At 49.0% G+C, this 20,046-nt stretch overlaps 5 protein-coding genes across 5 annotated transcripts; 3 read left to right on the top strand and 2 right to left on the bottom strand.

The window, feature by feature from the left end:
- Positions 1 to 343: 343 nt before the first annotated feature.
- exg1 (glucan 1,3-beta-glucosidase) lies at positions 344 to 1,748 on the bottom strand (the record flags this gene model as incomplete). Its single annotated transcript, XM_057163322.1, has 3 exons — positions 344 to 1,137; positions 1,190 to 1,572; positions 1,645 to 1,748. 3 exons carry the CDS (start codon positions 1,746 to 1,748, stop codon positions 344 to 346), a joined length of 1,281 nt encoding a protein of 426 aa, XP_057022003.1.
- A 3,957-nt stretch (positions 1,749 to 5,705) lies between these two features.
- N7466_003924 (alpha-L-arabinofuranosidase B) lies at positions 5,706 to 6,707 on the bottom strand (the record flags this gene model as incomplete). The annotated part of the gene is made up of 1 exon (XM_057163321.1): positions 5,706 to 6,707. One exon carries the CDS (start codon positions 6,705 to 6,707, stop codon positions 5,706 to 5,708), a length of 1,002 nt encoding a protein of 333 aa, XP_057022002.1.
- A 3,249-nt stretch (positions 6,708 to 9,956) lies between these two features.
- N7466_003923 (putative hydrolase) lies at positions 9,957 to 12,329 on the top strand (the record flags this gene model as incomplete). Its single annotated transcript, XM_057163320.1, has 8 exons — positions 9,957 to 10,293; positions 10,367 to 10,583; positions 10,636 to 10,820; positions 10,873 to 11,279; positions 11,338 to 11,523; positions 11,593 to 11,733; positions 11,795 to 11,925; positions 12,032 to 12,329. 8 exons carry the CDS (start codon positions 9,957 to 9,959, stop codon positions 12,327 to 12,329), a joined length of 1,902 nt encoding a protein of 633 aa, XP_057022001.1.
- A 2,330-nt stretch (positions 12,330 to 14,659) lies between these two features.
- N7466_003922 (protoglobin family protein) lies at positions 14,660 to 15,707 on the top strand (the record flags this gene model as incomplete). Its single annotated transcript, XM_057163319.1, has 3 exons — positions 14,660 to 14,780; positions 14,863 to 15,136; positions 15,212 to 15,707. 3 exons carry the CDS (start codon positions 14,660 to 14,662, stop codon positions 15,705 to 15,707), a joined length of 891 nt encoding a protein of 296 aa, XP_057022000.1.
- A 753-nt stretch (positions 15,708 to 16,460) lies between these two features.
- Positions 16,461 to 18,328, top strand: N7466_003921 (aldehyde dehydrogenase; the record flags this gene model as incomplete). Its single annotated transcript, XM_057163318.1, has 4 exons — positions 16,461 to 16,918; positions 17,138 to 17,531; positions 17,633 to 18,075; positions 18,184 to 18,328. The coding sequence occupies 4 exons, from the start codon at positions 16,461 to 16,463 to the stop codon at positions 18,326 to 18,328; spliced, it is 1,440 nt and encodes a 479-aa protein (XP_057021999.1).
- Positions 18,329 to 20,046: the final 1,718 nt, after the last annotated feature.

The following is a 20,046-nucleotide window of genomic DNA, read 5'->3' as shown; positions in this document are numbered from 1 at the left end:
CAAAGAATTTACTAGCTTTATTAACGCCTCAAATTTCAAGGTTGTAAAAAAAGTCAATGAACTTGTAAAGTTGTTATAACAGAAAGGAGAGTATTTAATTCCTTGAAAAAGACCAAAAGACCGGCCAATCCGGTTGGATTTTAACATACACCAAAACGCCCATAGGCTGATCAGCTTGCACCATGCAAGCTCCCAAAGTCCAGCAGCCAATTCAAAGTAAAAAAAGAAAGCCCAAAAATGAAAAATGAAGGGAAAAGAAAAGAAAACCAAAGCAACAAGATAAACTCCCAAGCTTAACGTAATCAAAAAGGAACAAGTCCTGGATCAAACAAATGCTTCACCACTAGCACTGAGTAGGGAACTGGCGGCTGGTAACAGGGTTGGGGAAGACACCTCCAGCAATCTGCTGCTGCATGTCCCACTCGGGGGCACCCTCAGTCTTCCAGGTCCAGTAGAGCCAGCCGGATCCCTTCTCGAAGGCATCGAGCTGGGCTTCGATGAACTGGCGGAGGTTGTCACGGTCGCTCTGTGCAAGGCCTTCCACGGTTCCGGTGGACTTGCCATCACACTCACCGATCTTGGTGCTACCGTCGTAGCTTCCGTCGTAGCGGGCGCCAACACCCTTACCGTTCAGGTACTTGGCACAATCAGTCATGGCACCAGTCCATTCACCGACGATGGTCCACTTGTCGGAGTGCAAGACGTGCTGGTCAACGAAGTTGCAGACATTGCTGGCGTGAGCCTTGACGTCCATGGCGAGCAGGCTGCTGTCGAAGACTTCGTAGTGGTGGGTGTCCATCATGACGTACCAGACACCGGTCGACTCGCTCATGAATCCGTTCCAGGATTCTGTGGGCATGAAACCGTCGTGGAGAACAACGGTGGTGTCTTGGCTGACCTCGCGAGCAACACCCCAAGCGTCGTAGTAGTATTGCTTGAGTTGGTCCTCGTCGACACCACCGGGAATGCTGGGCTCGTTAAGAGCCTCGATGGCGGAGACAACGTCGGTATCACCGGCATAACGCTTAGCCAAGGCTCTCAGAGCAGACTTGGTGTTGTCGATGTTGCCAGGGGTCTGTTGCCATCCAATAGAGCCTCGCTTTCCACTGTTGTCAAATCCGTTCTGGGATCCAGGGGCTTTGGTTGATGTCAGTATCCAAATTCTGTAATGGGGTTCCGGTTAACTTACCTCCGTGTAGATCAACCATGACCTTGAGGCCGGCAGCGCGAGCCCAGGTGATTGCCCGGTCAAGGTATTCCAGCTGACCATCGACATATGGGTCACCGTCCAAGCGTTCCAGAGCCCAGTAGCCAACAGGAATTCGGACGTGGTTCATGCCGGTAGCTGCGATCTCGTTGAAATCATCCTGGTTGATGAAGGTGCTCCAGTGCTGTGCCAAAACACTTCGGCACTGATCCGAGCCGAGGACCGTGCAGAGAGACCATTCGTCGACGGCAGCATCGCCGGCACCATCGAAGATTGAAGGAGTAATCCAGGGCTCCAGGACCAACCAACCGCCGAGGTTGACACCACGGACCTTTTCACTAGTACCATAGCCGAAAAGGGGGCTCCTACAAGAATCGATTAGCCACAGACGATCACAATACTAACACATGATTGACTTGAACTTAATCATCACTCACACTTCCATAGCCTCCTGGGTCATTCTGGTGGCGTGGCCTAGTTTGGATGCATGGCCAAGTGCAGCCAAAGAGGCGATCACGAGGGTCTTCTTCGATACAGACATTCTGAGCTTCCTTTGACAAAGTTAATGCAAAATTTCAGGAGGCTGGGCTTCAGGAATGAAATGAAATAAGAATGATGTCCAAGGGCGTGGTTATCGGCTGCTATAAGTAAATTCCATGTCGATAATTGTGCATGGTGGAGGCCGGATGCAGCCCCATGGCCTGGAAACGGAAAGGATGAAGGCTTTGGAAGAGAGACACCACGTACATTTGAGAGTTTGTTTGTAGATCTTTGCTTGACGCAGCTCCTGTCAGAATGTTGACAGTCTCCTGACAGCTTCCGGGATAGGTAGGGTCTGGCCGAAAGCAGACAGCAGCGGGTCCAGGGATTGCGGGGGTCTGGGGTTGATAAATGGGACAATGGCCTTCAAATTGTGCTTGGGTGACAGCGGCCTAGCTCACTCCGGTCATTTGTTAGCTTCGCCAGTGGAGATTTCAAAATCTGATATGCGTGTTCATCTCACAGAGTTGGATCTTGGTAGAGAGCTCAGGTGCAGTCGGCAACGAAATGGGGCAGGGTCACAGCAGAAACTGGGGGAAACAAAATGTGGAACTGGAGAAAGACATTGTTCAGGCCAAGTTCCAAGGTTCTGATGTTTGTTTTTTTTTGTGTCGCTGTTGCGTTCATTCGGGCAGGAGCTCCCCACTGAGTGGTTCTCAAACTCGGAACCTGCTTTGGATCACATACGAATAGTCTCTTCATAAGTGCTACAGTTGAAATACCACTCTGTTTTGCGCAATAATTGGATTGTTTGTAAATATCAAGACCCTGCAATTTAGCCACTCATTGAACCTGTCAATCTCATCAAGTCCAACCCGTGGTGGTGTGAAATCGTGGAGGATCAAGCAAGCGCTGCCGTTTGCGGCAAAGGGAAAAAAAAGCAGGCCTTACCTCAACGAAGATCAGCCGCCACGTGTAGCCGATCTTCTGAGGAATGTGCAGAAATCATCAAATCTCATCTTGACAGGGTCTCATTGGACAGTTTGCTTGAGGATTTGTTGTACTGCCTTGTATTTCGGTAATCCGAGCTATGGTTGTACAGTGCTCCTTTTTTGTAGTAGTTGTCCAACATAAGATATTCTCGAGCTGCAGGTCTTCAAGTTTGACACTCGAGACTTGGCATTTCCACGGTTGACAAAAGATCTCTGCCCCAGATCATAGCGTACAAGCCCATTGTACGCAGGCCAGATCCATGGGTGACTGGCTCGGATACTTCCGCGCTGAACGCCGGACCCGCTCCCTTGTAAGTAGCAATCCCGTTCCCGGCGAACCTGCGCCTTGTGATCTGTTGTGATGGGTGGGGGGCGTCAGTTTCTGATCTTGTTTTTTCGATGATCAAAATCCTGTCTGTCATAAACCTGTCGGTTTGCATTTCCGACCTCGGGCAAACCGGGCAAGACTCCACGGAGACTGCAGAGTAGGAATTATCAGGATCTTGTCTGTAACGCAAAGATCGCAAGGAATGTGGGCTGGGAATGCAGGTGAAGAATGCACGTGTCCTACATTACTCCACCTGTGATCAGGAACTGGGCTTGATTGGTACTGCGAATGCCAGAATTTTTAGGGAGAATCGCATCTCGGACGATGCAAGGGGCAAGAGATCGCAAGACATCTTTCAAGTGTAATTTCGTGGTCACTGTTCAGCTTGTACCATTTGCGTGAACTGGGAGATATTGTTGGACCTGGCCGATGACAGAGTCAGTGCTGACATTCAATTTCCCCTCGGTTATTCCATGTTGCCCCAACTGCTGTTGGACAATCCGCTGCCAAGTCTCGTAGAGATGGTTGATCATCTGCTCATCCGGCATCGGCTCCTCCTATATGTAGTGTCCTGTAGGCTGTCTCACTCGACGATGGAAGAAGGCTCTTTGGGTTGGCGTAGCTGGTAGGTCTGGATAAGTTAGGGGATTCTCGTCGTCGCCGTGATTCTACTGAGCGAAGATCTCTCAGTCAGCGCCAAGAGTTGCGGGCTCTGGCCAAGTAGTGGGTTCAGAGGCATGAAGGCATAAGAATAAGGCAAATTTGGGTGGACCTGGATCCAAACAGGCCAAGGTGCACGAGTAGCCAGGGGGGAACAGAAACGAAGAGCCGCAACACGCGTCGGGTTCGAGGTGCAGGTAAACAGGGGGGTAAATACTACTACAGCTTATGTGTACGAGTATGTACTTTAGTAGATTACAACTTCTTCTCCAAGCGATCGGACAAGCCGACACAGTTGATGAAAAAGGGAGTTCGCGTCGATCGAGGGTAGTGTAAGCCCGATGACACTGTGCAATCAACATGCGCAAGCACAGAGGTTGATCGCGAGATCCAAAAATGGGAATAATCAATGTGTTTCCCGTAGGAAACTTTCAGAGATTAAACTGAAAAGAACAGATACTACACTTGATCTAAGCCAATTGGCAAAGAGAGCTGGAAAAGAAAAAAGAAAAGAGGAAATGGGGGAGAGCGGAACAAAGTATTTATACCCAAAAGTGAGGGGGTCTGTGCGCGTTTGTCGCGTATGTCACCTGATCAAACAATGCAAACAACGCAAGGGCGCTATGACTCATTGGTTCCATGGGTTTCCATGGAATACTGCAACTTCATTGGTCCACTGTCCCTGTAAGTATCCACCTACATGAGATTTCACTTGTTGACCATCGTCATTGGCATTGATATGGATCAGTGTTCATTGTGATATTTCACGCTTAAAGCTATGACAAAGAAGCCTCAAAGGCTAGATACATCGGGTCCGTTCATTCGTACATAGTATGTAGTACATCAACATTGAATTCAAAGATGAATCCAACTTTGTAATCATTCCCGAGGTCGCTTCAAATGTTCAAATGTTCCAGAGTTGCATATATATACTTCAATGTTTGGTGCATGTGTGTCCAGATATACAGGTCCAACATTGCACATGTGGTTGACATTCTGATTAATTTGAAATCTTGATGTCCAGATTTCGGGAACCAAGCATTTCTAAAAAATTCTGGAGATTTAAAATTTCTGTATTCCAACTTCCAGGGCTTCTGGGAAAATTTGAAGGCTGCAGCCCTGCCCAGGTGGAGGCTCGAATCAATTTTTCATTCTTGGTACTAGTTGCAACTGAGTTTTGCCATACCCTGGGCTGCCTGTCATCCTCCCAAATCAAATAACTTGGCTGCCAGCCTGTCAAGCCACTCGTGGACCTGGGCACTGTGACGGACAGAATGCACAGGAAACCTTAAGGTCATTGTTGTTTCAATGTTGTTGTTTTTTACATCAATGTGAGGTTGAGTATACAAAAGCCGACCCTTATTTTTATTACCTTTCGGAAAGATCTATTGGTTTTTTTTCATTTTGAGATTCATAAATTGCCTCCTAGTTTGGATCAATTGATCTGTTCCTACGGAGTATAGTAAAACTCATCACGCTAGCGCTTGAGCTCAGTCTCAGTGCAAAAGTTCGAATAAACCTGGGTTTACCGCCCTTTTAGACCGCTTCAAAAGAATCAGCAACTAGCCTCACCGCCTGCAGTACACGAACGCTTTGATTTATTGTTAGTCGTTTTGGTGGCAGAAAATCAGATGGCAGCAAAGTAATCAACCCCCTTTTTGTTTTCCTCCTTTCTTTTTGATTTTTCTAGAAAAGTCCCTCTTGTCTCCTCAAGTGCTTAATTTTGTGATACACTGTGATTCTGGAGGTCTATTCCATTGCAAAAACTACCCATATAAGATGTAAGTGAAGAAGGCTACAATTTCTGGGAAATCCAGTGAAAAATGAAATTATTGTATCATGCATTAGAATCGTTAATTGCAATAAAACCAAGCCCGGGGTGTACCCGGTTCTGCCATGTGAACCATCGCTCCAGCTACATACACAAATAAGACACAGAAAGTTCTAAAATAAATCAGCACCTTCAGGCAACAAACTCTCCTGGTATAATGGGAAAAAAAACTGCATATGACTAATTTGGCGATCACTGACGACGGTGTCAAGCAGCGTATTTGGCAGCTACAATGTTGGCCTGTACCGAGTTTTCGGTAGCATCTGATGGGTAACCCGAAGTCATAACACCTTCATAGAAAGTGCCCTGGGCACTCTTGCTGTTATCACCACCAATACCCAGAATAATGGCGCCTTCTTTCTTCATTGGGCTGTAACCAGTTGGGTAGACTCCACTCCAGTATGTTCCAAGTGAGCCAGAGACAGCATTGCCACCACGGATTGAAAACTGATTTGGCTCCCCCTTAACGATAGCAGTGACAAAACGCGAGGTAATCGTCGGGTTGGTTGATGTCACAGCAAAATTGTCTCCGGCAGATAGACCATTCTCAAGGTCCGCCAAAATCCAGGGACCGCTCCCGGTTCCAGTGCCGAATCCAGTACCGAGTCCAAAGTAGATAGCCTCCATATGGGCATCGCCATTGTCGTCATTGTTCGTTTCGGCATTGCCGTAGTCGAAGCAGCATCCACTGTTGTAATCCGTTCCGTCAAGAACAGCATACATCCCCTCTGCTGCGTTGCCGGTGGCTGTGCCCACAGCCGTATCGCAGCGGTATCCCATCCCAGGCTGGATCTTGACACCGTACGCCTTCTTGCCGTTGAGCGTGACGGGCGCGCCAGTTGCGCTGGCTAGGTTGTCGGGCCCAGATGCTGCGCCTCCTCCCGGAGCTTGCGTAAGGTGATTGGCATGGCCGGTCTGGTCGTAAATTATAGTAATGCTGCAAGTTGTGCCTGAGCAGAATTTGTCTTGGGCTGCGGCGTTGGCTACTGAGCCCGCGGACACGGGTGCAATATCGGCTGTGGTGCCGTCGGAAGCCCGCGACACTTGGTATAGTGGGCCGCTGTAAGCATTATATAGAGCGCGGGTGGTGCTGTGGCCTGCGACGCAGGGCGTATTGCCAGAGGCGTAGATGTCACATGGGCCGGCTGCGACTAGGGAGCCCATAGCACAGAGACATATAGCAAGCCGGAAAGAAGGCATGACAGGCATCATGGATGATTTGCAAAGGGACTCGCTTGGAAGGGATGAATGGGAATGGTCCGAAATTGTCTGGATGTCATCTGGATTCGTGGTGAGGCGATGCCCGGGTTTTATAGACCCGATTCTGCGGGGTAGCGAGCCTTCCCCGATCGATCAATTAACATTGTCTTAAATATTTTGGCCCCTTGAAATCAAATACTTGATTTTTACAGCCTTGCGGGGTAGCATTCCCAAGAGTTTAGAGCGGCCCATTCGCGGGTGTTGTGGAGCCACATCATGCCTGCATGGCTTATGATAGACTTGGATTTTAGGGCGGACCTGCATAGATACTTGTCATTAAAGTGTTGGATGTCCACGTCAACTAGCAGTTGGGCATATAGTGAGACGGGATAAAATAACATCCCGTTACATGTATTTCCAAGGTTCCAAATCAGAAAGAGAATATAATCAAATCAGTAGGAAAACAAAGGAGCAAAAGAATGACAGGTATATTCGAAATTGTCTAACAATTTTTTACACAAAGGAACTATCATCAATATTGACGTCAAGGCTATAGCAAGGTGTATCCAGCTAGACTTTATTGGGCTAGATTAGGGATCGAAAATTCAGCCACTGACTCCACAAGCGGTCCAGTGCGCTAAAATAAGCCCTGGGGAGATTCCACCCGGGTAGGAACGTATGTCTGTATAAACTATAGAATCTTAGAAGCCAGCTTGAAATAAACTGCAACATTGAAGTAAACAGTCCGCCTACGATAACCTTGGAAGAGTTGGTGTCTCTAGATACCAACGCTCAAAATCTGCGGCCTTTTTTCTTGCCTCGTTAGGGATGTGCACAATATTTGTTATACATCCAGATTTCAACTCCTAGCGTTCTCCGTTCAATAATGTAGTTTTAGCCGAAGTTACATCGTTTTTGGAAACATGATTGGGCCGTGTATGCTCTCAGCCACCTCACAAACTTTAACGTAGTGCACTAGGAAGTAGAGATGAATATATTGAACCTTGAGGGATGTGTAAATTCCGGCACCACATGGCAGGGGAAAAAGGGCATCCGAGCGTACCTTGTTTTGATCAGGCGGTCAAGGTTACTGCGGGGTAAACATTTGAAGCGTACTAGTATCTAAGATTCGGAACTTCCCTGATTTACCGAGTTAATCGTAGTACAAGAATCGTTGCCAAGTTTAATCTAGTTTGATTTCTGCTTTGGTTTTCCAATCATTTTAGATCGCAATAAGCCCATCACGCATTAAATACGCCACCCGTGGACGGTAACATCACATTAAAATACCGGACAAATTACTCAGGATTCAGGCATTCCCGTGCAGATCGCTCGGCTTTTAACTGCATAGTCTGCAAGTATGGACGAGAACAGTATCACCCGAGGAGGATGGTAGTGGTCAGGAGATCTGTGAGATCATTATCATGGGATCATATGTATCAGTTCGGCGTGCTGATCATCGCGGGATCTAAGTGTGGGATCTAATATTGAAGTGTATTGGTCGGTACTGTTGGCCGATCAACTCAGATCAGGTGGGGCCGTACTCAATATTTGGATTTTGGATTTTGAATCCTACTGATGGAGCTTTTTGCAAACGAATAATTTATGTTTGAGCTACATCTCGTGCTTTTATTTCGCCGTTTTGGCCTAGAAGAGCCGGGCACTGAGATTCGCCATATTATGGTCAAGAGCACGCACTTTGTCCTGACCGAGAAACTCAGACTCGTTTAACCTGTCCAGTAAATTTCATTTTTTGTGCACTTCTGATCGGGCTGAATAAGGCGGCTAGGTAACTAGGCACCACGTACCTTACAGTGACTGTTCTATGTTTCTGTGTTCTTGATTCAAGCCATCCCGACTTTTGACTAAGAAACAACAACATGGACTCCTTAAGTATCAACCCCCCCAACCTTGAAACTCTCCACCTGGAGTACAACCCCCGATTCCACTCCACCCGTCATCTTTCTTCACCGACACTCAACGCGGGGAAACAATATAGAAAATCGTACGGAGTCTGACTCAAACACCTGCACAATCCCAAAAAGGAAATTAAGCGGGTGCCAGCGGAGCTGCGGAAGCCACACCGCAACACCACCCAACCGGACGCGACCGATCGACACGCCAAGTGCAAAATGAGGGGGCAAAATTCGCCAGACTTCGTATTCTTATATTTGGTGCTCGGCCTCTCGCAGCACGATGGTACCTCGAGGTGCGACATGCATGGCGCGCTCTCAATCATTCCTCGACTTGGGTAGAAATTCCCGCGTCTTCGGCGCGGGCTCAAGGGGGTCCGGTCAGGGACTCAGGGTCAATATGATCCGTGCGGCTGCAAGGGACTCGACGCGCGATCCATCAGGCATAAATGCCGAGCATTTCGAGCATTGTGCTCGGCTATTTGCCGGTCCTGGCTCCTGAGTGGCTGCTTTATTGGGATTTACTCTACATGCCCAGTTGTTCCTGGCCATTGTAGCATCGGATCCGGAGGGAAATGTGCACGCTTGACTGCGTGCTCCACAGCGAAACCGTGAGCTCCGATAATTCTCCTTGAGAGCGAGCACGCGGCGAGAGCTGGAGAGGTGCCATGCGGCGAGATCAGGATTTGGGGACGGTCTTGTGTCCGCTGCGCGAGCAAGACTTGTTATTCGGTCGGTGTTTCTGGCTCCGACATTTGGCTCTGAGACTGCTGTCGGCCGTCTATGATCATGATCCACTTGGTCTGGGATCGATGAAACCCTTAACTCGATCAAAACAAAATCCGAGCTGCTTTTTTCCCCCCAGGAGAAGCCATGGCTGATGTGCGTAGCTGCTCACTGTAAAATCTTCGGGAATCCCAGGTGCTCGTCAACTTACAATCGCTAACGATTGCCTCGTGTTCTGGGCCTATCAGCCACGCCAAGCGGCGCCGTCAAGGAGATTCTCCCTGCCATCGGACCAACCCCAGAGTATCAAGGCTGCGCTTTGCCAGGACCGGAATCCCATGCCCCCTGGCGGGATTTTCCGACTCAATGTGGGGATGAAATTGCGACGAGACTGGGCGGCCCTCATGAAAGATACCAGTCAGAGCCGATTTGCATATGGCAAGGGCTCCGGGGTCCAATTTTTTGACCTTTCGCCAGATTGCAGTAAACATGCCCAGATAGCTCGGCGTTTTCGGACCTTCCAGCGTCCGTCATGTATGTAGTGTGCATAAAAGCAAGGCTGCTCGCCGGCCATTGAGTCCACGTTCCACTCCAGATCAGATCAGAATTGTCTGGAACAATGCGTCTTCTGCAGGGTGTTGTGTTGTCTTTGTTGGCGGGCACTGGTTTTGCCCAGCCAGGTAAATATGGTAGCAGTCCACCGGCTAAGCAGGCCCGCGCTGCTGGGTATGTTCTCAAGGAGCCGCCGTTGACGACGCCCTGGACGGATAAAGTGGGTGTTAACCCTTGGCCTGAGTATCCGCGGCCACAGATGCAGCGTTCTCAGTGGCGGAATTTAAATGGGGTTTGGCAGTACCAGAATGCGTCGAGTCTGGCGGCTGTGAGGAATCCGCCTTTTGGTCAGGATCTTGCGCAGGATGTACTTGTTCCCTCTTGTTTGGAGAGTGGGTTGTCGGGTGAGTTTTTTTTTTCTGTCAAACGGCGTTGATGATAGATCTTGGTGTGGCGCAGAACTAACAATCCCTGCAGGAATCCAGGGAGAGTATATGATATACTCGTGGTTCTCAACCTCGTTTAAAGTGCCATCTGATTGGAATGGTCAGAGTATCATGCTTAATTTTGGAGCTGTGGATTATGAAGCAACAGTTTTTGTGAACGGAAAGAAAGCTGGCTTTCACCGTGGCGGATATTTCCGCTTTTCTTTGGATGTTACTGAGTTTTTGAAGCCTGGCCAAGAAAATGAGCTGTGAGTTCTCTCAAATTCTGTTTCTATCGGAACGAAGCTAACTTTGGCATAGACTTGTTTTTGTCCATGACCCCACGGATGACGGTGACTATGTCATTCCCATCGGAAAACAGACTCACAGACCAAGTCATATATTCTACACCCCTTGCAGTGGAATCTGGCAAAGCGTGTGGATTGAGGCTGCGCCACGGAGCCATATTTCGGCACTGGACGTCGATGGAAATATGCACGGTCAAGGTAAGCCACACACATCACATTTGAGACATATGCCATCGCTAACACGATTTAGTCAATATGACCGTGCACACTTCATCCGTCAATACCACCACCAGCGTTATCGTGACCGTGCATGACGGAGACCATGTCGTTGCAACTCACAGAGGACCCTCAAACCAGCCCTTCCAATTCAATGTCGAATCACCAAAGCTGTGGTCTCCGGCCTCACCCAATCTGTATAACATCACAGTCAAATTGGGCAAAGACCAGGTCCAAAGCTACACGGGATTCCGCACCATTTCCAAGGGCACGGTCAACGGCGTTGTTCGACCAATGTTGAATGGCGAATTCATCTTCATGTTCGGCACTCTCGATCAAGGATTCTGGCCTGATGGAATATACACAGCACCCACCACGGACGCCATGGTTTACGATCTCCAAATGCTGAAAAACCTTGGCTTCAACATGGTCCGCAAGCATGTAAGTTTTTTTCCAATGATAAACCCGCTCTAAGGTGCAAGATGTTGACAAATCATAGATCAAAGTGGAGCCTGAGCTCTTCTATCGCGCCTGTGACGAGCTCGGTCTGCTTGTTATCCAGGACATGCCTGCTCTGCGTCCCCTCCAAAACATATTGCCTAATGCAGCACAGCAGGTTGAGTTCTCACGCCAATTGGAGATACTGGTCAACCAGCACAAGAGCTTCCCGAGCATTGCAACATGGGTATGTCCGAATGGAAAAGGGGGACGATTTGGAATTTGGAATTCAGTGCTGATAGGCGATCGCCGATAGGTCATCTACAACGAAGGCTGGGGACAGCTGACCGACTACTACCCCGAATTTGAGTTGACCGATCGGGTCCGGCAGTTGGATCCAACGCGGCTGGTGGATTCGACTACCGGTTGGTTCGACCATGGTGCAGGAGACTTTAGCGTAAGTCCAACCCTCCCGCATCGAGCTCGAAGTACCGAGGATTAACCGCTCACTCCGATAGGATAATCATCACTACGCCAATCCGCAATGTGGAACGCCCTTCTACTCCATCGACTCCAGTCCTTACGACGACACTCGAATCGGATTCCAGGGAGAGTTTGGTGGAATCGGCAACAATGTCTCTATTGAACAGTGAGTTGTGTTCTGTTATCCCGCCAAGATCTAACTAGTGGACTGGAAAACCCCCCCCCCTTTTGCGTTTTGCCTAACGATTCAATCTGACTGTGTTACTCTGTAGTCTCTGGAACAACCAGAACGCTATCAACACCATCAATCAGACGTATGAGATCGATCTCACGTTGGATGCTTGGAACTATCGTAGTCATCTGCTCCTGAGCGAATTGAAGGATCAGGTGCGCCTTTTCTCGTGCAGCGGTGGCGTCTGGACTCAGACTACTGATGTCGAGGGTGAAGTCAATGGACTCATGACCTATGACCGGCGTTTGTCTCGAGTGAACGAGGCACAGTGGAAGGCCGATATCCAGGGTCTGTATGATGCGGCCGCAGGACGTAGCAACGGCACTATACCTGCTTGAGTAAATGCAGCCAATTATAGGTTTTTTGCCGAGCGAAGAGGAAATTACATCTTAGCTAACAAATTACCAATCGAAGTTTAACATTTTCCATTGGTTTTCCATTTTTTCTTCTTTTTTCCCCTTCATTTTTCTCCTTTGTTTCCATTTTTCCATTTTCCATTTTTTTTTTTTTCTCTGACCGCCACAATGCCGCATTTCCCATGTGGACCATTTCAGTTACATTAGTCTCCTACCTAGATTGGACTCTTAATTCTCAGATCCATGGGCTTGGTAATCCAACATTGAATGTTAGTTAACTAAGAGCACACACTTCCCGCCATGTGGAAAGTTAATAATCCATAGAGAAAAAGCCACGGGCGCATGGGTGCAGCTGTCATATTCTTCACAAAAACTCAAATATAGTAAATATAGTACTTGGCACGGCTCAAGCTCAATCCAAGCGCGGGCTGTGTGTCAGGAAATTTCCCAGAACGCGGGGTGGGAAAGATGAAACACGTTTGGCAGCCAGCACAGGCGTCTAGACCGTGGGTTTTCTGCAAACTGATCATCGCAGGCATTGCTGATCGTCGCGCGGCTGTTTAGAATTTTAGAATTTGGCAGTTAGCGCGTCTCAGGTTAATTGTCAGGGGCATAAAATGACATCAACTGGGAAACAAGATTCGATCTATCGACTCGGGTTGTCAACATTTGAACCATGGGAAAGAAAATAAACAAAGAAAAAGAGAAAAATCAGGGCTATGCTGTATCGAGTATGTCGGGTCGACTCTGGATCGGAATCACAAAATGAGAGCCCCCTTTTTTTTATTTTGCCCCTTTTTTTGGTATTTTGTTGGGGGAGTTTTTTTTTCTCTTTGTTCAGATTTTTTTCTATACGCGTTCAATGGTCCAACCGGAAGGCATCCATTTGATCAGGCAATTTAACGATTTGGAATCCACTTCATCTTCAATGTTGGATCAGGCCACGCCATCACATGGTCAAAATAGATCGATTCCGCACTCTATTAGCTTATGAATCGTAGAATTAAGTAATGTAAATTGCCTTTCACTATAAACATTTATCCCTGCTATGATCGTGTTTATGCAATTTTTTTTCAATTTTTTTTTTTTCAAATATGCAGGACCCACTCGACGAACGGTTCTTCTGGAAGCCACATTCAATAATTTTCCTTTGCTTCTATGGTTTCCCTGGGGTCCAAGCGGGAAAGGCGTTTTTTTTTCTTTGATGTCATCGGAAAAAGTTTCTAACCGAGTTTCAAGTATTCTTTGTTTGATCAACACTGGTGGCTGCCTCCAATTTCCTTTTTTTCTTCTTCTCTGTAATCACTTGGACGTAGACATCTGGACTTCTTACGGTATCCGTAAAAGGCAACAGCAAAAAGCCAAGTCGCGTGCCGAACCGTCGGCTCCGAGCATGAAGTGGAACACATCGGTTGGAAGCCGTTGGGACCACAGCGGAGCTCCGGCTTCGTCCTCACGTTAGACTTGCAAAGCCTGTTTTAGCCTACATCGGGATCTGCGGCATAAGATTTGACTTTTGGGTTTTTCGTATTGCTCTTCACTAGCTGCATGTTTAGTGGCACGTTTTCCGAGTAAGAGCACTTAGTATAGGCTCGCCACCAACGACCCTGAGACCTGAAGAACTTTACTAAACCACTAGACAGGTAGAGGTAGTATTAACCGACTTGAATCTGTCAGGGGGCTCAAAGGGCGGACTTTGCGGACACCATGTTTGCTGGTTCTCCGCGTTTCCCACGTGGAGGGCTTTGTTTCAAGTTCGACCATGACAGGACGGTCCATAGTTTCTGCGCCGTGACGCCTGTGGATGGGGATGGGGCATGGAGTCGGAGGAGATTGCAGGGATCAGGCCATCCTTGCCGATACCTTGTTCGGTGTCTGAATTTTACCACATCTTTTTTGATTTCTTTTATTTTCTCCTTGGTCTGATTCGACCATTCATGCATTGATGTGATCTCCATCATCTCCATTGGAGATGAGCTGTCGTCTGTAATCGGGTCTTTTCGCTCTTCTAGGTAATAGGGCCGCTCCACTTTTTTTTTTGGGTTGGATGGGGTGTCCCCCCCCCCCCCTTTTGGGATCTTGTACATACATCTTGAATGTGTGATGGGTGATGGGGGGTCTGATCGGATGGTTTGTCTGTTGGGTATAAAAGATCTGAGTATCCTGGTTATGCGGATTGCCACGAGGAGACCCAGTTTTTTTTTTCTTTTCCAAGGTTCTTGCATTCGACTTCTTTCTGGAAAAGAAGTTAAACTTTTTGTTTTTACTTTCAATATTCTCCGATTTTAATCACATATCAATTGATATTCGCAATGCCTTGCGACTATGGATTCAGAGATGGCTTTGAGCCGGAACACGTTGACCGCAAGGGTCTATATGTCAGCTTGGAAGAGCGCATCAAGTACCTGCACAGCTTCCTTGAGTGGACTTCCGGTATGTTTACTTCCTATATGCCTTCAATGTTTCAAATGACGCCCGTCTTCAAGATCCACAAAGACTAATTTGACTTCTCCAGCCGATGTCGAGGCCCTCCAGGATGGATCCAAGTACCTCAAGCAACTTATTCCCGCCGTCGTCAACCTGGTCTATAAGAAGCTCCTCAAATATGACATCACTTCGCGTGCCTTCCACACCCGCACCACCGCCTCGGAGGAAGAGCCAGAGGACGAGTACCTCACCGAAGAGACGCCCCAAATCCAACGGCGCAAGATGTTCCTACGCTGGTACCTGATCAAGCTATGCCAAGATCCCACCAGCATGGATTTCTGGCGATACCTGAACAAAGTCGGGTGAGTCTAAACTGAAAACATACATACCATGCTATATACAGGAGCACGTCACTGACATACGCCCTCAACCAACAGCCAAATGCACTCCGGCCAATTCCGCCTCGCCCCCCTCAACATCGAATACATCCACCTGGGCGTCTGCCTCGGCTACGTCCAAGATATCTTCACCGAAGCGATCCTATGCCACCCGCAACTCAGCATGCGCCGCAAAATAGCCCTCCTCCGCGCAATCAACAAGATCATCTGGATCCAAAACGACCTCTTCGCCAAATGGCACCTGCGCGACGGTGAGGAATTCGCCGACGAAATCTCCATCTACAGCTTCGGCTCCGGGAATAACGAGGGCTATCTGAGCGGACAGCGCATTCTGGGCTCTAGTTCCGGTAGCTCCATGGATGATGACCGGGCCAGTATTGCGGATAGCTTGGCGCCCTCTATGAACAGTGCGGCGCCGTCGACGCATACTACGGCGTCTTCGAGGACGCCGGAGGGAGCGACGAAGATGTCGGCTTGTCCTTTTGCGGATTTTGCGAGGAATAATTCGACTGAGACTAAGATTTGGGCCAATTGAGAATATATTTGGAACTTGGGGTGGTTGTGAGGGGTTTTGGTTGGGACTGTTTGGGCATTTTCTTGGTGCGGGATTGGGAACTTTTGGGGCGTTGCGACGCCTCTTGCATTGGCGGTGTTTTGTTTTATTTTTTACTACCTTTCTTTCTTCTTCTTCTTTTTGCTTTTGCCTTTGATCATAACTTGAAATCCAATTTCTTCTCTACTATTGTTTCTTTTCAAAGTGTTCATTTCTCATAAGTGGTTTCCGCGCGGAAATCTTCCGACTTGCCCTTACTCAGCGGCTACCAACCTCGTCCACTTTTTTCCGCGTTTCTTTGTGACTCGCGCATTTCGGGTCTTGTCCCCCACTCGGCTCATTCAAGAGCCAATTGCAATACCGAACCTTGATTCTAACGGATCCAGAAACATATATCCGGCCTTAATCGGACATCGACAAGACATCTGGAAGACATCTGGAGACAATCGAAAGATTCAAACGGAGATAAATCTCGATTTCCGAGCTATCGATTTCCGAGAGCTATCGATTCCTAAGCTGCTTTCTGCTCCACATCACCCCTCCCCCTCCACACTCAATCCGGCAAGATCAGCCTGCCGAGAACGCGTGAACCACCGCTAAACCACAAACCTCCATTTACTTTTAAACTCGATTGCCCCAGGACCGGAAAAAGGGGGACTTTCTTGCTCGTATTCCTCAAATTAAATCCATTCCCTCTTTATCTCTCCCCGCGTTTTTGTTCCGTCCCGTTTCATCATGTCTGATATCAGTCCCAAGTCCGTGACGCCACTCATCATCAACGGTGAGTCGGTCGTCACCGACATCAAGTTCGAGGTCCATGCGCCTGCTACCGGCGCCTTGTCTGGCTACTGTGCTGGCGTCTCCGTTGAAGATGCGCAGCGCGCTGTTGATACCGCACAGGCTGCTTTCCCTGCCTGGTCCAAGACCCAGGCGTATGATCGACGCGATATCTTGCTTCGCGCTGCGGATATCATGGCTTCCCGTAAGGAGGAACTGATTGCGTACCAGCAGGAGGAGACCGGTGCGGGCCGGCCCTTCTCCGAACACACCTTTAACATGGGTGTTAGCTTTATTAAGGACTTTGCCGCTCGCATCTCCACTATCGAGGGCATTGTGCCTAACGTTACTCGGCCGGGTGAGGGTGCCATGGTCTATAAGGAGCCATATGGTGTGATCCTGTCTATTGCGCCCTGGTAAGATTGGATTATCTCTTCTATCCCCCCCTCACCTTTTTTCCTGCCTTTCCTTTCTCCCAGAATTTCCAACTTGATCTGGATTCGTTTGAGTTGAGTCCAGCTGGTCTGGTCTGGTCTGGTCTGGCTTGATTTGGTCGTTGGTTGATATGCCAATTTCTATCTGCCACGTTCCGTTGTGTGACATAACGCTAATCAGGACCCCGTTCGTCATTACAGGAACGCACCTTTTATTCTCGGTACTCGCGCCGTGGCTCTGCCCCTCGCAGCTGGAAACACCGTCGTCCTCAAGGGTTCCGAGCTTTCACCCAAGTGTTTCTGGGCTATCGGTGATATCTTCCGCCAGGCCGGTCTCCCCGCGGGATGTCTGAACGTCATCTACCACCAGGTTGCCGATGCCGCGGCCGTGACAAATGCGTTGATTGCTCACCCCGCTGTGCGCAAGGTCAACTTCACCGGTAGCACCATGGTCGGATCAATCATTGCTTCCACTGCGGGCAAATACATCAAGCCCGTGCTGCTTGAGCTAGGTGGCAAGGCATCTGCCATTGTATTGGATGATGCGGATCTGGACAAGGCCGCGATGAAGTGCGCCATTGGATCGTTTATGCACGTATGTTGAAATTCTTTCTGCTATGCGAAGCTCCGTCTTTCTTCTTCTTTCTATCTCTTTCTTGGAAAAGCATAACCAGGACCATCACTCACGAATCGCAGTCCGGCCAAATCTGCATGTCAACCGAGCGTATCGTCGTCCAACGCAGCATCGCCGACGAATTCAAGACCAAGCTCGCCGCAACAGCCGAGAAGATCTTCGGCAAGGAAGCGCCCGCCCTGGGCCTCGTCAACGCTGCAGCCGTCGCAAAGAACAAGCGCCTCGTCTCGGATGCCGTCGCTCGCGGCGCAAACATTCTCTTCGGCGACGCCAGCGCCAATGAGAGCAGCGCTACCAGCATGCGTCCCATTATCGTCGCGGACGTCAAGAAGGAAATGGACATGTACGCGACCGAGTCATTCGGTCCGACCGTGTCGTTGATGGTCGTCGACACCGAGGACGAGGCCATTGCCCAGGCCAACGACACCGAGTACGGACTGACATCTGCCGTCTTCACCAACAACCTGTTCCGCGGACTGCGCGTCGCGAAGCAGATCGAGTCTGGGTGAGTTTTGATTTTGATTTTGATTTTTTTGTTTTGATTGCTTCTGCATTCTTGCATCCGAGCACTTCCGTGAATATCCCCGCTCACATGATCTTGTTTCGTATCTAGTGCCGTTCACATCAATTCCCTGACCGTCCACGACGAGCCCGTGTTGCCGCATGGCGGCTGGAAGAGCAGTGGCTTTGGTCGCTTTGGTGGTGTTGCGGGTTATGACGAGTTCCTGCAGACCAAGACCGTTACTTGGACGGAGTAAGCGGGGTTGATTTGGTGTCTTGGGTGGATGGGTTCTGATTTAGATACGAGATATGATGCATCGCTGTTATTTTGGGTGGCGACGGTTTGATTTGGTGGGCGGGTGCTGAGCTGGCTTGGCCCCCGTCTTTTTTCTTTTGGAAAGTGGACTGGTCTGGTCTGGTCACTTGCTGATGCGATGCGCTGATGCTGATGCTGCGTAGTGACGGGGAGGCATGGATACCCAATTGGATTTTTCGCAATAGTGGAAATATTATATATGATTGTTCAAGTTTCTACACAAAGTATGTACTGTGCTGGCCTGATGTGAGCAGTGATCATGTAGGTACTAGGATGTATGCATGGATGTAGGACAGGGGTAGGGGTGATACGGATTCTGACGCGCTCCCAACACTCGCGTGATGTGATGGGGTAGGGTGGACATCATGTACAATGTGGCCCGGACCCTGATTTTTGGGGCTTTTTGTTTTTGCGAGCCTTGCAATCCAATCCTGTTGAAAGGTGGGAACATTTGGATCGGCTTAATTCTCTCAGGGTCTGGTCTGGTCTGGTCGAGTCTGTTCTATCGGATGAAGGCCGAGAACCCTGAAAGGATCAGACGAAAAGTTTGGGTTTGGGGGCCCTTTTTCGTGGCTTTCAAATGCCAACACATCACAAGTCAATGTCTATCCAGGATCGGATCCGTGAGGCTGAGTTTTGTCACAGTACCCCGTACTGAGTGAGGACCAAGATCCAGCATTCCGATCCAGAGCCATGGCGTTTTGTGCATGTCGAATTCTCGATACCCCCGATTTTGAGATTCTGATACGAGAGATACGGGCTTTAAGGCGCCCGTCATCTGCAGGTGGCATTTCGGCAACACCGCTCGAGGAGGCCTCGGCCAAGGCTACAGTAGCGCTAATTCCAGGTTTCCATGCCCATTAGGTTGTATCCGCTAGTTACGTTACTTGGCTTCCAATGTCCGGAGTCAGCCGTATACATTACGGAGTATATACCTAGTAAGGTACATAGGAGAGAAGAACAAGTCATGCACGCCACTCACAGTTGGATGTAGGCAGGATTTCCCGATCGGGTGAAGCTTCCGGACATCCGAGGCCCCGTTGGACCCTACAATCTCGTCTAAGATTAGCAATCCCCATAATGTGCAAATCCGAGTACGAGGTACGACAAGGATAAGACGGCACAGGGGAATCAGGGGGGAGAGAAATATCAAGACAGACACAGAGACAGAGACACAGACCTGAAGTGATTCATGGTATTTCGAGAAGTCCGGATTGATACCCACGGGCATCATGACCGCAAGTGTACATCGGTTAGTAGTTCCAATGCAAGTCAAAGTTCAAAGTTCAGGAGAAGCCAAACAAATCACGGCTCCACCGCATTTTCAGGAACAGGAATTAGCCACAAGGCAGCAGCGAATCAGCGTCGGGGATGCAAGTGAGACAATCCAAATTTCCCAAGGTTTTTCTTGGCTCATTGGTGGCTGTACAGATGTTGTACTCAGTATACTGAGTACCATACCGTCATCTGTGCTCGGTTTTCTCGCCTGTAAACCCCCTCACCCCTGATCAACGGCTGATCTCTTCCCGTGGGTTTTGAAGGGCCCCGATGAACCGGTGGGATCGGCGATTTGAGACTTTCTCATGGGTTCGTGGGTTTCTGCGTTTTGTGGGGTTGTTTGTTGTCTGTGCAGATGGGAAATTATCATCTTCGTTGTGC

The sequence above is a fragment of the Penicillium verhagenii genome (assembly GCF_028828195.1).
Source record: "Penicillium verhagenii strain IBT 33310 chromosome Unknown utg000005l_segment0_segment0, whole genome shotgun sequence".
NCBI classification, from domain to species: Eukaryota; Fungi; Ascomycota; class Eurotiomycetes; order Eurotiales; family Aspergillaceae; genus Penicillium; species Penicillium verhagenii.
This window is presented reverse-complemented; position numbering and strand designations above follow the sequence as displayed.